This window comes from Gymnodraco acuticeps, unplaced genomic scaffold (genome assembly GCF_902827175.1).
Source record: "Gymnodraco acuticeps unplaced genomic scaffold, fGymAcu1.1, whole genome shotgun sequence".
In the NCBI taxonomy this organism is placed as follows: Eukaryota; Metazoa; Chordata; class Actinopteri; order Perciformes; family Bathydraconidae; genus Gymnodraco; species Gymnodraco acuticeps.
The window spans coordinates 48,252-65,044 of NW_022990597.1; the positions used below are offsets into that span (position 1 = coordinate 48,252).

A 16,793-nucleotide genomic window follows, 5' to 3' on the forward strand; every position below is an offset into this window, starting at 1 on the left:
TTAGGGGTAGGGTTAGGGTAATGTTGTGAATCGAGTGGCCCATGGTGGTGGTGGGGTTATGGTATGGGCAGGCGTATGTTATGGACGACGAACACAGGCCACTCGATTCACAACATTACCCTAACCCTACCCCTCACACCAGATACTGACTGGTTTTCGGACCCCCCAGACCCCCCCAATAAAGCAAAACTGCACGTTTCAGAGTGGCCTTTTATTGTGGCCAGCCTAAGGCACACCTGTGCAATAATCATGCTGTCTAATCAGCATCTTGATATGCCACACCTGTGAGGTGGGATGGATTATCTCGGCAAAGGAGAAGTGCTCACTATCACAGATTCTTTCAGATTTGTGAACAATATTTGAGAGAAATGGTTATTTTGTGTTTATAGAAAATGTTTTAGATCTTTGAGTTCATCTCATGAAAAATGGGAGCAAAAACAAAAGTGTTGCGTTTATATTTTTGTTCAGTGTAGTTGAGTCGCCCCCTGCTGGCCATTTAAAGGTCACTCTAGACTGAAATCTCTCAGCAATCATTTGATGGATTGCCTAACCAACATGCATTGAAACCAGAGCATGAATTCTAATTTAAGCCAGACACGTTAAACTTTTCACTTATCCAGTGAAATATGTCCAAATGTAACCCATAGATTGGTTCTGAACTTTCTACATTCATGATTCCCAGGCAATGTATCTCTTTAATAACAGACAGTACAAATGTATTTACAACTTTTTGAAATGTGACCGTAAACAAACCCACTTCTCAGGAAGGAAAATTCTCAGTAGCAGGAACCTGAAATCTGAATCATCTCACATAGTGATTGACCGCAGACATTTCATGTTTACTTTATGCAGCCTGGACCAGAAAGATCTAATGCCCCTTTGAAACAATGTGATAAGGGGCAGTCATACAGTACAGAGATGGGCCTGTAAAGGTAACTCTAACACTGCAAAAACACATATTTACTCCTAAATTGACTTAGGAAATTTATTGCGTGTCATTTTTAGATAATTGTGAAACATTGACGCCCTGCTCCATACAGTAAACCACTTTTATGGCTCATTGAATATGAAGGATTTCCTCGTCCGCACAGTCCCCCCTGCAGATGATTTTGGCGTCCAGGTGGCTCTCTTTGAACAGCAGGTAGTCCTTCAGCCGGTTGGGCAGCGGGGCGGACGCCATGCTGCTGCAGCTCAGGTGTTTCCTGATCACCACTCTGCTCAGGTGAGACAGAGAGCGAGGGTTACCTGGAAGTCACAGAGAACACAACATTTGGACCAGTGACAGAAAACGTGTCTAATAAACAGAGGTGGGAAGTAGTGGAGTACAAATACTTCGTTACTGTACTTAAGTACATTGTTCTGGTATCAGTACTTTACTCCACTACTTATTTTTCTGACGACTTTTTACTTTCACTTCTTACATGTTGAACACAATACCTGTACTTTCTACTTCTTACATGTTGAACACAAATACCTGTACTTTCTACTTCTTACATGTTGAACACAAATACCTGTACTTTCTACTTCTTACATGTTGAACACAAATACCTGTACTTTCTACTTCTTACATTTTGAACCCAAATACCTGTACTACATGTTGAACACAAATACCTGTACTTTCTACTTCTTACATGTTGAACACAAATACCTGTACTTTCTACTTCTCACATGTTGAACACAAATACCTGTACTTTCTACTTCTTACATGTTGAACACAAATACCTGTACTTTCTACTTCTTACATGTTGAACACAAATACCTGTACTTTCTACTTCTACATGTTGAACACAAATACCTGTACTTTCTACTTCTTACATGTTGAACACAAATACCTGTACTTTCTACTTCTTACATGTTGAACACAAATACCTGTACTTTCTACTTCTTACATGTTGAACACGAATACCTGTACTTTCTACTTTTTACATGTTGAACACTAATACCTGTACTTTCTACTTCTTACATGTTGAACCCAAATACCTGTACTTTTACTTCTTACATGTTGAACACAAATACCTGTACTTTCTACTTCTTACATGTTGAACTACAAATACCTGTACTTTCTACTTCTTACATGTTGAACTCAAATACCTGTACTTTCTACTTCTTACATGTTGAACACAAATACCTGTACTTTCTACTTCTTACATGTTGAACTCAAATACCTGTACTTTCTACTTCTTACATGTTGAACTCAAATACCTGTACTTTCTACTTCTTACATGTTGAACTCAAATACCTGTACTTTCTACTTCTTACATGTTGAACTCAAATACCTGTACTTTCTACTTCTACATTTTGAACACAAATACCTGTACTTTCTACTTCTTACATGTTGAACTCAAATACCTGTACTTTCTACTTCTTACATGTTAAACTCAAATACCTGTACTTTCTACTTCTTACATGTTGAACTCAAATACCTGTACTTTCTACTTCTTACACTTTGAACACAAATACCTGTACTTTCTACTTCTTACATGTTGAACTCAAATACCTGTACTTTCTACTTCTTACATGTTGAACCCAAATACCTGTACTTTCTACTTCTTACATGTTGAACACAAATACTTGTACTTTCTACTTCTTACATGTTGAACACAAATACCTGTACTTTCTACTTCTCACATGTTGAACTCAAATACCTGTACTTTCTACTTCTCACATGTTGAACTCAAATACCTGTACTTTCTACTTCTTACACTTTGAACACAAATACCTGTACTTTCTACTTCTTACATGTTGAACTCAAATACCTGTACTTTCTACTTCTTACATGTTGAACTCAAATACCTGTACTTTCTACTTCTTACATGTTGAACTCAAATACCTGTACTTTCTACTTCTTACATGTTGAACTCAAATACCTGTACTTTCTACTTCTTACATGTTGAACCCAAATACCTGTACTTTCTACTTCTTACACTTTGAACACAAATACCTGTACTTTCTACTTCTCACATGTTGAACTCAAATACCTGTACTTTCTACTTCTTACATGTTGAACACAAATACCTGTACTTTCTACTTCTTACATGTTGAACACAAATACCTGTACTTTCTACTTCTTACATGTTGAACCCAAATACCTGTACTTTCTACTTCTTACATGTTGAACTCAAATACCTGTACTTTCTACTTCTTACATGTTGAACACAATACCTGTACTTTCTACTTCTTACATGTTGAACTCAAATACCTGTACTTTCTACTTCTTACAATGTTGAACACAAATACCTGTACTTTCTACTTCTTACATGTTGAACTCAAATACCTGTACTTTCTACTTCTTACATGTTGAACTCAAATACCTGTACTTTCTACTTCTCACACGTTGAACTCAAATACTTGTACTTTCTACTTCTTACATGTTGAACACAAATACCTGTACTTTCTACTTCTCTCATGTTGAACTCAAATACCTGTACTTTCTACTTCTTACATGTTGAACTCAAATACCTGTACTTTCTACTTCTTACATGTTGAACACAAATACCTGTACTTTCTACTTCTTACATGTTGAACTCAAATACCTGTACTTTCTACTTCTTACATGTTGAACTCAAATACCTGTACTTTCTACTTCTTACATGTTGAACACAAATACCTGTACTTTCTACTTCTCTCATGTTGAACTCAAATACCTGTACTTTCTACTTCTCACATGTTGAACACAAATACCTGTACTTTCTACTTCTTACATGTTGAACTCAAATACCTGTACTTTCTACTTCTCACATGTTGAACATAAATACCTGTACTTTCTACTTCTTACACGTTGAACTCAAATACTTGTACTTTCTACTTCTTACATGTTGAACACAAATACCTGTACTTTCTACTTCTCACATGTTGAACACAAATACCTGTACTTTCTACTTCTTACATGTTGAACTCAAATACCTGTACTTTCTACTTCTCACATGTTGAACACAAATACCTGTACTTTCTACTTCTTACATGTTGAACTCAAATACCTGTACTTTCTACTTCTCACATGTTGAACACAAATACCTGTACTTTATACTTCTTACATGTTGAACTCAAATACCTGTACTTTCTACTTCTCACATGTTGAACACAAATACCTGTACTTTCTACTTCTTACATGTTGAATTCAAATACCTGTACTTTCTACTTCTCACATGTTGAACACAAATACCTGTACTTTCTACTTCTTACATGTTGAACACAAATACCTGTACTTTCTACTTCTCACACGTTGAACTCAAATACTTGTACTTTCTACTTCTTACATGTTGAACTCAAATACTTGTACTTTCTACTTCTTACATGTTGAACACAAATACCTGTACTTTCTACTTCTTACATGTTGAACACAAATACCTGTACTTTCTACTTCTCTCATGTTGAACTCAAATACCTGTACTTTCTACTTCTCTCATGTTGAACACAAATACCTGTACTTTCTACTTCTCTCATGTTGAACTCAAATACCTGTACTTTCTACTTCTAACATGTTGAACTCAAATACCTGTACTTTCTACTTCTTACATGTTGAACTCAAATACCTGTACTTTCTACTTCTCTCATGTTGAACTCAAATACCTGTACTTCTACTTCTAACATGTTGAACTCAAATACTTCTCACATGTTGAACACAAATACCTGTACTTTCTACTTCTCTCATGTTGAACTCAAATACCTGTACTTTCTACTTCTAACATGTTGAACTCAAATACCTGTACTTTCTACTTCTTACATGTTGAACTCAAATACCTGTACTTTCTACTTCTCACATGTTGAACTCAAATACCTGTACTTTCTACTTCTTACATGTTGAACTCAAATACCTGTACTTTCTACTTCTCTCATTTTCCAAACAGCTGGTTCCTTTAGTCTGAATGTGTGTTTGATGCGTGATCATTATTCTTTAGAGTCATTGCGTGCCTATTGATTTGAACAGGATCCGTGTATCCATCATTTCCTGGTCTTCTCTAAAGAAGAGGGACCAATGGAAACGTTGTCATGTTGCCGTTGTTCAGCATGGAAACATTCATTAGCTAACAATTACATTATTGTTCTATTAATATAAAGGGAGGTCAGGTACTCTTTAAAGCAGCTGCTAGTTATGGGTACTTTTTACTGAAGTACATTTCAAAGCCTCTTTACTTTGACTTGAGTAAAGAAGTTTAGTCAGTACTTCTACTTTTACCAGTGTATTTTTAAACACGAGTATCTGTACTTCTACTTGAGTAAAGGATGTGTACTTTTGCCATCTCTGCTGATGATCAGTTTGAAACATAGCTCAATACGTAGATTACCAAACGTGAGGAAGTGTTCTGACCTAAAAGCAGCGGGGTTTCGTTCTTGCTGTTGGTCGTGTGAGGAGAAGCGCCGTTCTCCAACAACAGCTTCACGTTTTCCAACAAATCATCTCCAACCGCTAAAGCTGCTAGTTATAGGTACTTTTTACTGAAGTACATTTCAAAGCCCATACTTCTTTGCTTTGACTTGAGTAAAGAAGTCAGTACTTCTACTTTCACCAGAGTGTTTTTAAACACGAGTATCTGTACTTCTACTACTTGAGTAAAGAATGTGTGAGCTTTCGCCATCTCTGCTAATAAATTGGTTCGAAGTGACTGGAATCGTCTAATTGTCTAATAGTTTTTACCACAGCGGTAACTCACATAGCGTCCAGTGGATGTGAGGCCACTCCTTGTGTGCCTCCAGGGTTTTTGTCAGTTTGCTGCAGAGGGAAACCTGACCGACGTATTCGAGGAGGATCGACACCGCTCGGCCCACCAGGTTGTCCAGCCAGGAGACGCTGACGAAATCACAAAACTGGAACACGAGAAGATATTAATGATTATATATTAAGATAACATTTTACTGAAATGACATATTTCTGACTTATTTTACCAATATATCCCAAACATTGATTTATACACGACTTTAAGTGTATGACACCTTTTTTTTGCACATATTAGGAGCTAGCAATCGGACATATAGCCACAAATTATTTGGCTTAATGCTCAAGGATTTTTCACACACATGTATTGATAGGTAAAACTTTGTCCAAAATGTTACTTCCATGGTGTTGATCAACTCACAGGGACTTTCTCCTCCTGATCCTGTGAGTACCCAGCCTCGCTCAGCTCCTCCCAGTCGTCCTCATGGTGGCAGCAGAAACACTTCTCTGCATTATATCTGTTGTTGAGCAGCAGCCTCATCATCACCTCGTCCTTCAGGCAGTACTGCAGCGCCGTGGGAAACACCGTGTCGTTCAGCACCGTGAAGTAACAGTTCACGTCCGCTTTAGCCGCCAGCAGCAGCTTCACGATGTCGTAGCGCCCCGACCTGACCGCCACCAGGAGGCAGCACAGAGGGTCCAGGTTGGGATTGGCCCCTGATTTGAGCATAATCTCAGTACAGGTGGCATCCCCGTTGGAGACGGCGAAGTACAGCGGGCTTTTCCTCATGTCTCCGTAGTTGTCGGAGATGTGAGGGGCTAGCTGAGCGTTGACGTCGAAGCCTTTCTGCAGCAGCAGCTCCAGGCAGCGGGTGTTTCCTCCGTCAGCAGCAGAGTGGACGGGGCTGTGGCCGGAGACACGCAGGGCCCGTCTGGTGGTGATCGGGATCAAAATCCTTAAAGCTCTGATGAAGAAAGAGAGTAGAAAGTTCTTAAAGTTCTTATGAATCAGGAAATATTCTACATGAAGGCTGAGCAGTTTGTTTTTTGAGGCAAAGCAATGGACCTGTCTGTCAATTTACGATACCAACTATTTTAGATTCTGCTAGTTGAACTTAAAGAACAATCAACTTCCTCAACGCACTCACAGGTGGTGTCCCTCGTACGCAGCGTGGTGCACGGGCAGCTGGGAGCTCAGGTTGTGGACGTTGGGATTGGCTCCGTTCTGCAGCAGGATGTTGAGACAGTCCGGGTCTCCTGACCCTGCAGCGTCGTTCAGAACACTGTCGCCATTTGGTGCCTGGGCGTTCACATCAGCACCTTTTTCAATGTGAAAACAGAAACAGTGTTCAATCAACCATCACAACACAATCAGCCGAGGTTCCTGCCAACCTTTTCTCCCAGAAGTTACGTTCCCATACAACAAAACCTCAATGACGTCTCGAGCGACATATTTATTCTTGATTACTGTCACAGTTTACGTTATTTTTAAAACAGTAAAGAAAGTAAAACTATCGTGTTATGGGGTTCAAATAAGTACCTTGTTACGTACCTTAAGTTACATATCTTAATTAAGTATGCTAAGCATGTTAAGAAGTAAGATAGATAGATAGATAATCAATAAAGTATATATGTATATACTGGATGTGTTGCAGGTGAAGTTAGTTACGTAGGTTAATTAAAATTAGAACAAGTCAATGTTAACTTTTTATCAAAAACTGGGTACACTGGGTTTTCTGGGTAAAAGTCCTGCATTTGTTAAATGAATCAGTCTGGCCTCCACCTTAGGTCGTCATTGATTAGACACTAAAACAAATGGCTTTACTTTATGTTTCCATAAGGAGTTTCACACACGAAGCTGGTGTCGAATCAGTACAGCATTATGTGTTCACCGTGTTTGATGAGGAGCTCCAGGACTCCAGAGTGGCTGTACTCCGCAGCGATGCCCAGAGGAGTGACTCCGTACTGGTCCGTCTCAGAAACCTTTCCCCCCCTCTGCAGCAGGAGCTCCATGACAGGAACACAGCCGGCTCTGGAGGCCTCGTGCATGGCCGTCCACTTCTTCAGACACACCTGCTCCACCTGAGCTCCTGCAGCCATCAGACTGGAAACCATCTGATAGGATCCGGCTCTCACTGCTGCACGAAGGAGGAACTAATGGTCAGAGGTGGGAAGTAGTAGAGTACAAATACTTCGTTACTGTACTTAAGTACGTTTTTCTGGTACCAGTAACTCCATTACTTATCTTTCTGACGACTTTTACTTTTTACATTTTGAACCCCAATACCTGTACTTTCTACTTCTTACATGTTGAACTCAAATACCTGTACTTTCTACTTCTTACATGTTGAACAAATACCTGTACTTTCTACTTCTTACATGTTGAACTCAAATACCTGTACTTTCTACTTCTTACATGTTGAAACAAATACCTGTACTTTCTACTTCTTACATGTTGAACCAAATACCTGTACTTTCTACTTCTTACATGTTGAACACAAATACCTGTACTTTCTACTTCTTACATGTTGAACCAAATACCTGTACTTTCTACTTCTTACATGTTGAACACAAATACCTGTACTTTCTACTTCTTACATGTTGAACTCAAATACCTGTACTTTCTACTTCTTACATGTTGAACTCAAATACCTGTACTTTCTACTTCTTACATGTTGAACACAAATACCTGTACTTTCTACTTCTACATGTTGAACACAATACCTGTACTTTCTACTTCTTACATGTTGAACCAAATACCTGTACTTTCTACTTCTTACATGTTGAACAAATACCTGTACTTTCTACTTCTTACATGTTGAACCAAATACCTGTACTTTCTACTTCTTACATGTTGAACCCAAATACCTGTACTTTCTACTTCTTACATGTTGAACCCAAATACCTGTACTTTCTACTTCTTACATGTTGAACTCAAATACCTGTACTTTCTACTTCTTACATGTTGAACCCAAATACCTGTACTTTCTATTTCTTACATGTTGAACCCAAATACCTGTACTTTCTACTTCTTACATGTTGAACACAAATACCTGTACTTTCTACTTCTTACATGTTGAACCAAATACCTGTACTTTCTACTTCTTACATGTTGAACTCAAATACCTGTACTTTCTACTTCTTACATGTTGACTCAAATACCTGTACTTTCTACTTCTTACATGTTGAACTCAAATACCTGTACTTTCTACTTCTTACATGTTGAACTCAAATACCTTAACTTTCTACTTCTACATGTTGAACCAAATACCTGTACTTTCTACTTCTTACATGTTGAACCCAAATACCTCTACTTTCTACTTCTTACATGTTGAACCAAATACCTGTACTTTCTACTTCTTACATGTTGAACTCAAATACCTGTACTTTCTACTTCTTACATGTTGAACTCAAATACCTGTACTTTCTACTTCTTACAGATGTTGAACCAAAGTACCTGTACTTTCTACTTCTTACATGTTGAACACAAATACCTGTACTTTCTACTTCTAACATGTTGAACTCAAATACCTGTACTTTCTACTTCTTACATGTTGAACTCAAATACCTGTACTTTCTTACTTCTTACATGTTGAACACAAATACCTGTACTTTCTACTCTTACATGTTGAACCTCAAATACCTGTACTTTCTACTTCTTACATGTTGAACACAAATACCTGTACTTTCTACTTCTTACATGTTGAACACAAATACCTGTACGTTCTACTTCTTACATGTTGAACCAAATACCTGTACTTTCTATTCTACTTCTCACATGTTGAACCCAAAATACCTGTACTTCTACTTCTTACATGTTGAACATCAATACCTGTAGCTTTCTACTTCTTACATGTTGAACCCAAATACCTGTACTTTCTACTTCTTACATGTTGAACCAAATACCTGTACTTTCTACTTCTTACATGTTGAACCAAATACCTGTACTTTCTACTTCTTACATGTTGAACTCAAATACCTGTACTTTCTACTTCTTACATGTTGAACTCAAATACCTGTACTTTCTACTTCTACATGTTGAACCAATACCTGTACTTTCTACTTCTTACATGTTGAACACAAATACCTGTACTTTCTACTTCTTACATGTTGAACTCAAATACCTGTACTTTCTACTTCTTACATGTTGAACTCAAATACCTGTACTTTCTACTTCTTACATGGAACAAATACCTGTACTTTCTACTTCTTACATGTTGAACAAATACCTGTACTTTCTACTTCTTACATGTTGAACTCAAATACCTGTACTTTCTACTTCTTACATGTTGAACCAAATACCTGTACTTTCTACTTCTTACATGTTGAACAAATACCTGTACTTTCTACTTCTTACATGTTGAACCAAATACCTGTACTTTCTACTTCTTACATGTTGAACTCAAATACATGTACTTTCTACTTCTTACATGTTGAACTCAAATACCTGTACTTTCTACTTTACATGTTGAACCCAAATACCTGTACTTTCTACTTCTTACATGTTGAACCAAATACCTGTACTTTCTACTTCTACATGTTGAACCCAAATACCTGTACTTTCTACTTCTTACATGTTGAACTCAAATACCTGTACTTTCTACTTCTTACATGTTGAACCCAAATACCTGTACTTTTCTACTTCTTACATGTTGAACCAAATACCTGTACTTTCTACTTCTACATGTTGAACCAAATACCTGTACTTTCTACTTCTTACATGTTGAACTCAAATACCTGTACTTTCTACTTCTTACATGTTGAACTCAAATACCTGTACTTTCTACTTCTTACATGTTGAACTCAAATACCTGTACTTTCTACTTCTTACATGTTGAACTCAAATACCTGTACTTTCTACTTCTTACTATGTTGAACACAAATACCTGTACTTTATACTTCTCACATGTTTGAACTCAAATACCTGTACTTTCTACTTCTTACCATGTTGAACTCAAATACCTGTACTTCTACTTCTTACATGTTGAACACAAATACCTGTACTTTCTACTTCTTACATTGTGAACACAAATACCTGTACTTTCTACTTTCTTACATGTTGAACACAAATACCTGTACTTTCTACTTCTTACATGTTGAACCCAAATACCTGTACTTTCTACTTCTTACATGTTGAACCCAAATACTGTCTTTCTACTTCTTCATTGTTGAACACCAAATACCTGTACTTTCTTACTTCTTACATGTTGAACCCAAATACATGTACTTTATACTTCTTACATGTTGAACACAAATACCTGTACTTTCTACTTCTTACATGTTGAACCCAAATACATGTACTTTCTACTTCTTACATGTTGAACACAAATACCTGTACTTTCTACTTCTCACATGTTGAACCCAAATACCTGTACTTTCTACTTCTTACATGTTGAACTCTACTTTACATGTGAACTCAAATACGTACTTTCTACTTCTTACATGTTGAACCCAAATACCTGTACTTTCTACTTCTTACATGTTGAACACAAATACCTGTACTTTCTACTTCTCACATGTTGAACTCAAATACCTGTACTTCTACTTCTTACATGTTGAACCCAAATACCTGTACTTTCTACTTCTTACATGGTTAACTCCAAATACCTGTACTTTCTACTTCTTTACATGTTGAACTCAAATACCTGTACTTTCTACTTCTACATGTTGAACTCAAATACCTGTACTTTCTACTTCTTACATGTTGAACCAAATACCTGTACTTTCTACTTCTCACATGTGGAACCCAAATACCTGTACTTTTCTACTTCTTACATGTTGAACTCAAATACCTGTACTTCTACTTCTCACATGTTGGAACCTCAAATACCTGTACTTTCTACTTCTTACTGTGAACTCAAATACCTGTACTTTCTACTTCTACATGTTGAACACAAATACCTGTACTTCTACTTCTTACATGTTGAACTCAAATACCTGTACTTTCTACTTCTACATGTGACACAAATACCTGTACTTTCTACTTCTTACATGTTGAAACGCAAATACTGTACTTTGTACTCTTACATGTTGAACTCAAATACCTGTACTTTCTACTTCTTACATGTTGAACACAAATACCTGTACTTTCTACTTCTTACATGTTGAACACAAATACCTGTACTTTCTACTTCTTACATGTTGAACCAAATACCTGTACTTTCTACTTCTTACATGTTGAACTCAAATACCTGTACTTTCTACTTCTTACATGTTGAACTCAAATACCTGTACTTTCTACTTCTTACATGTTGAACACAAATACCTGTACTTTCTACTTCTTACATGTTGAACTCAAATACCTGTACTTTCTACTTCTTACATGTTGAACTCAAATACCTGTACTTTCTACTTCTTACATGTTGAACTCAAATACCTGTACTTTCTACTTCTTACATGTTGAACACAAATACCTGTACTTTCTACTTCTTACATGTTGAACACAAATACCTGTACTTTCTACTTCTTACATGTTGAACTCAAATACCTGTACTTTCTACTTCTTACATGTTGAACAAATACCTGTACTTTCTACTTCTTACATGTTGAACTCAAATACCTGTACTTTCTACTTCTTACATGTTGAACTCAAATACCTGTACTTTCTACTTCTCACATGTTGAACCAAATACCTGTACTTTCTACTTCTTACATGTTGAACACAATACCTGTACTTTCTACTTCTTACATGTTGAACACAAATACCTGTACTTTCTACTTCTACATGTTGAACAAATACCTGTACTTTCTACTTCTTACATGTTGAACCCAAATACCTGTACTTTCTACTCTTACATGTTGAACTCAAATACCTGTACTTTCTACTTCTTACATGTTGAACCAAATACCTGTACTTTCTACTTCTTACATGTTGAACTCAAATACCTGTACTTTCTACTTCTTACATGTTGAACTCAAATACCTGTACTTTCTACTTCTTACATGTTGAACTCAAATACCTGTACTTTCTACTTCTTACATGTTGAACACAAATACCTGTACTTTCTACTTCTTACATGTTGAACACAAATACCTGTACTTTCTACTTCTTACATGTTGAACACAATTCCTGTACTTTCTACTTCTACATGTTGAACACAAATACCTGTACTTTCTACTTCTTACATGTTGAACCAAATACCTGTACTTTCTACTTCTTACATGTTGAACACAAATACCTGTACTTTCTACTTCTTACATGTTGAACTCAAATACCTGTACTTTCTACTTCTTACATGTTGAACTCAAATACCTGTACTTTCTACTTCAACATGTTGAACTCAAATACCTGTACTTTCTACTTCTTACATGTTGAACCAAATACCTGTACTTTCTACTTCTTACATGTTGAACTCAAATACCTGTACTTTCTACTTCTCACATGTTGAACTCAAATACCTGTATTTTACTTCTTCACATGTTGAACTCAAATACCTGTACTTTCTACTTCTTACATGTTGAACTCAAATACCTGTACTTTCTACTTCTTACATGTTGAACTCAAATACCTGTACTTTCTACTTCTTACATGTTGAACCAAATACCTGTACTTTCTACTTCTTACATGTTGAACTCAAATACCTGTACTTTCTACTTCTTACATGTTGAACTCAAATACCTGTACTTCTACTTCTTACATGTAAACTCAAATACCTGTACTTTCTACTTCTTACATGTTGAACTCAAATACCTGTACTTTCTACTTCTTACATGTTAAACTCAAATACATGTACTTTCTACTTCTTACATGTTGAACTCAAATACCTGTACTTTCTACTTCTTACATGTTGAACTCAAATACCTGTACTTTCTACTTCTTACATGTTAAACTCAAATACATGTACTTTCTACTTCTTACATGTTGAACTCAAATACCTGTACTTTCTACTTCTTACATGTTGAACTCAAATACCTGTACTTTCTACTTCTTACATGTTGAACTCAAATACCTGTACTTTCTACTTCTTACATGTTGAACACAAATACCTGTACTTTCTACTTCTTACATGTTAAACTCAAATACCTGTACTTTCTACTTCTTACATGTTGAACTCAAATACCTGTACTTTCTACTTCTTACATGTTGAACTCAAATACCTGTACTTTCTACTTCTTACATGTTGAACTCAAATACCTGTACTTTCTACTTCTTACATGTTGAACTCAAATACCTGTACTTTCTACTTCTTACATGTTGAACTCAAATACCTGTACTTTCTACTTCTTACATGTTGAACCCAAATACCTGTACTTTCTACTTCTTACATGTTGAACTCAAATACCTGTACTTTCTACTTCTCTCATTTCCCAAACAGCTGGTTCCTTTAGTCTGAATGTGTGTTTGATGCGTGATCATTATTCTTTAGAGTCATTGCGTGCCTATTGATTTGAACACGATCCGTGTATCCATCATTTCCTGGTCTTCTCTAAAGAAGAGGGACCAATGGAAACGTTGTCATGTTGCCGTTGTTCAGCATGGAAACATTCATTAGCTAACAATGACATTATTGTTCTATTAATATAAAGGGAGGTCAGGTACTCTTTAAAGCAGCTGCTAGTTATGGGTACTTTTTACTGAAGTACATTTCAAAGCCTCTTTACTTTGACTTGAGTAAAGAAGTTTAGTCAGTACTTCTACTTTTACCAGAGTCTTTTTAAACAAGAGTATCTGTACTTCTACTTGAGTAAAGGATGTGTACTTTTGCCATCTCTGCTGATAATCAGTTTGAAACATAGCTCAATACGTAGATTACCAAACGTGAGGAAGTGTTCTGACCTAAAAGCAGCGGGGTTTCGTTCTTGCTGTTGGTCGTGTGAGGAGAAGCGCCGTTCTCCAACAACAGCTTCACGTTTTCCAACAAATCATTTCCAACCGCTAAAGTCAGGAAGGTCTCGCCCTCCGAAGTCTTTTCCTCCAGAGTCAGACGGAAAGACGCTGAAGAGCACGAGAAAAAGTTGGTAATTATAACACTTTATTTAGTCATTAAAAAACCTGTTCTTCAACTCCACCATGTCAGGTCTATAAGTTCAGCTAAACTTTGAGACAGACATTGACCGTGTAGCTCAGATTTGAACCTTGTATGACCTTTCTACATTTATCCGTCCTATTTTTCTTTTCTGGAGACTTGTACTTGATGCCTTTTTCCCTGCAGAGGCCACTAAACTTGACCATATACGTTTTTTTAAACCGGACTCTCAGCGGTATTTTTAATATCAAATAATTGTTTCTGTCATAATGTGAATATCTTTCTCAGTTTCTCTCATCAAAATGGTTAAAAGGTTTGTCACAGGTAATCAATGTGAAACCTTATTTTAAAGCCTCATGTAGAAGTTGAACATTGATGCGGACAATGCAGACGCTGACAATGGAACAAAATGAATGCAAAAGTATAAATGTTAAAGTTCATTTATTAAATAGTATAAAAAGAAATAGATATTTTACATGCACAGTATACTGATGATTTCTTGTTTGGATTGAACATTTAATGCAATAATAATTCAGATAATACATAACCATCGGTTTGGTTTCTTCTCGCTCTAAACTGTGAAATAAATTGTGGACCTCTTACCCACCGTACAGCACCGTCTCCAGGACCAGAACCAGAGGTTGCACCACTGCCCAGTGCAGAGGAAACCAGCCGCGCTCATCCGCCTGACTGAAGGATGCTGGGAAATCACAGAGCTGCCGCAGAGCCAACATGTCACCTGCAGAGACATTTCAGTACTTTTATTCAAGGAGAATTAAAATGTTACTTTATTTGATCTCTGCATGGATGTGTGTACTTCTACTTGAGTAAAGGATGTGTGTACTTCTACGTGAGTAAAGGATGTGTGTACTTCTACTTGAGTAAAGGATGTGTGTACTTCTACTTGAGTAAAGGATGTGTGTACTTCTACTTGAGTAAAGGATGTGTGTACTTCTACTTGAGTAAAGGATGTGTGTACTTCTACTTGAGTAAAGGATGTGTGTACTTCTACTTGAGTAAAGGATGTGTGTACTTCTACTTGAGTAAAGGATGTGTGTACTTCTACTTGAGTAAAGGATGTGTGTACTTCTACGTGAGTAAAGGATGCGCGTACTTCTACTTGAGTAAAGGATGTGTGTACTTCTACTTGAGGAAAGGATGTGTGTACTTCTACTTGAGTAAAGGATGCGCGTACTTCTACTTGAGTAAAGGATGTGTGTACTTCTACGTGAGTAAAGGATGTGTGTACTTCTACGTGAGTAAGGATGTGTGTACTTCTACGTGAGGAAAGGATGTGTGTACTTCTACTTGAGGAAAGGATGTGTGTACTTCTACTTGAGGAAAGGATGTGTGTACTTCTGCCTTCTCAGATCAGTGGTTATTGTTTCTGTGTTTATCATTACTGGAAAACTACTGGGCCAATTGTTATGAAACGTTGTGGAATTGTTCAGCATTGGCCAAGGAACCCGTTAAATGTTGAAATCTGCATTTTAATGTTTTACTTGTGTTAACTTTGCAATGCAATGACCCAAGGAAGATCCAGCTAAATTATACTAATTCCTTTCATGGAAAACAAAGGTTGTAATAAACCTGTTTCTGATTCTTGGTCAAACGATATTCCCCCCTTGGTGTTTTGGTTTTTACACTTTACAGATTCTGAGAAAGCATCATTTTAAACTTTTTGTTTGTATTTGTATATTTTCTGGGTCAACTAACATCCAGTCTATTTGACCAAGGACTCAAGACGTCATCCTCTCTTATACTGACAAAACATTTATTGATGTTGTTTTAAAACAAGTTGTGATTGCTAACCACAGCCAGGTTTGACTCTGTACCTTGTTTGATGGCCCCCACGAGCTTCATAGCCTCACTTCTAGATGTTAAAACAGAAAGACGGCTTTAAATATTTAGAAAAATGAAAACACGTTGAATTTGATATTCCTAGTGAAGTTGTTTCATGTTGCTGCACCTCTCTGGTCTCTGAACCGACTCCTGGATGCTCCTCTGAACATCGTAGTGCATAAGATCGTCTTCATCAAGGTCCTCAGCTGCATCCATCCTACTGACCACACACACACACACACACACACACACACACACACACACACCACACTTCACATGATTTTGAACAGTACAAGCAGATACACTGATTCCTGCCAATGCATAAACTACAC

At 36.9% G+C, this 16,793-nt stretch overlaps 1 protein-coding gene across 2 annotated transcripts; it reads right to left on the reverse strand.

The window, feature by feature from the left end:
• Nucleotides 1-829: 829 nt before the first annotated feature.
• On the reverse strand, nucleotides 830-16,725 carry asb15a (ankyrin repeat and SOCS box containing 15a). 2 transcript variants are annotated; one of them, XM_034228921.1, is made up of 9 exons: nucleotides 16,589-16,725; nucleotides 16,455-16,489; nucleotides 15,227-15,358; nucleotides 14,430-14,588; nucleotides 7,546-7,791; nucleotides 6,802-6,973; nucleotides 6,075-6,618; nucleotides 5,652-5,805; nucleotides 830-1,245 (listed from the first exon to the last, which is right to left on the reverse strand). In XM_034228921.1, exons 1-9 carry the CDS (start codon nucleotides 16,675-16,677, stop codon nucleotides 1,058-1,060), a joined length of 1,719 nt encoding a protein of 572 aa, XP_034084812.1. In that variant the 5' UTR covers nucleotides 16,678-16,725; the 3' UTR covers nucleotides 830-1,057. The 2 variants fall into 2 exon arrangements, with proteins under 2 accessions (XP_034084812.1, XP_034084813.1); XM_034228922.1 differs by lacking the exon at nucleotides 16,589-16,725 and having other exon boundaries at nucleotides 15,223-15,358; nucleotides 16,455-16,487.
• Between the last annotated feature and the right edge of the window lie 68 nt (nucleotides 16,726-16,793).

Bases quoted from the DNA above. Each gene is read 5' to 3' on its own strand.
- asb15a (XM_034228921.1), bottom strand. From the start codon at position 16,677: ATGGATGCAGCTGAGGACCTTGATGAAGACGATCTTATGCACTACGAT. The intron at 15,359-16,454 runs GTACAGAGTCAA...ATGTCTCTGCAG, and splicing joins CGTGGGGGCCATCAAACAAG to GTGACATGTTGGCTCTGCGG. The intron at 7,792-14,429 runs GTCAGAACACTT...TCCTTCGTGCAG, and splicing joins CGAAACCCCGCTGCTTTTAG to CAGTGAGAGCCGGATCCTAT.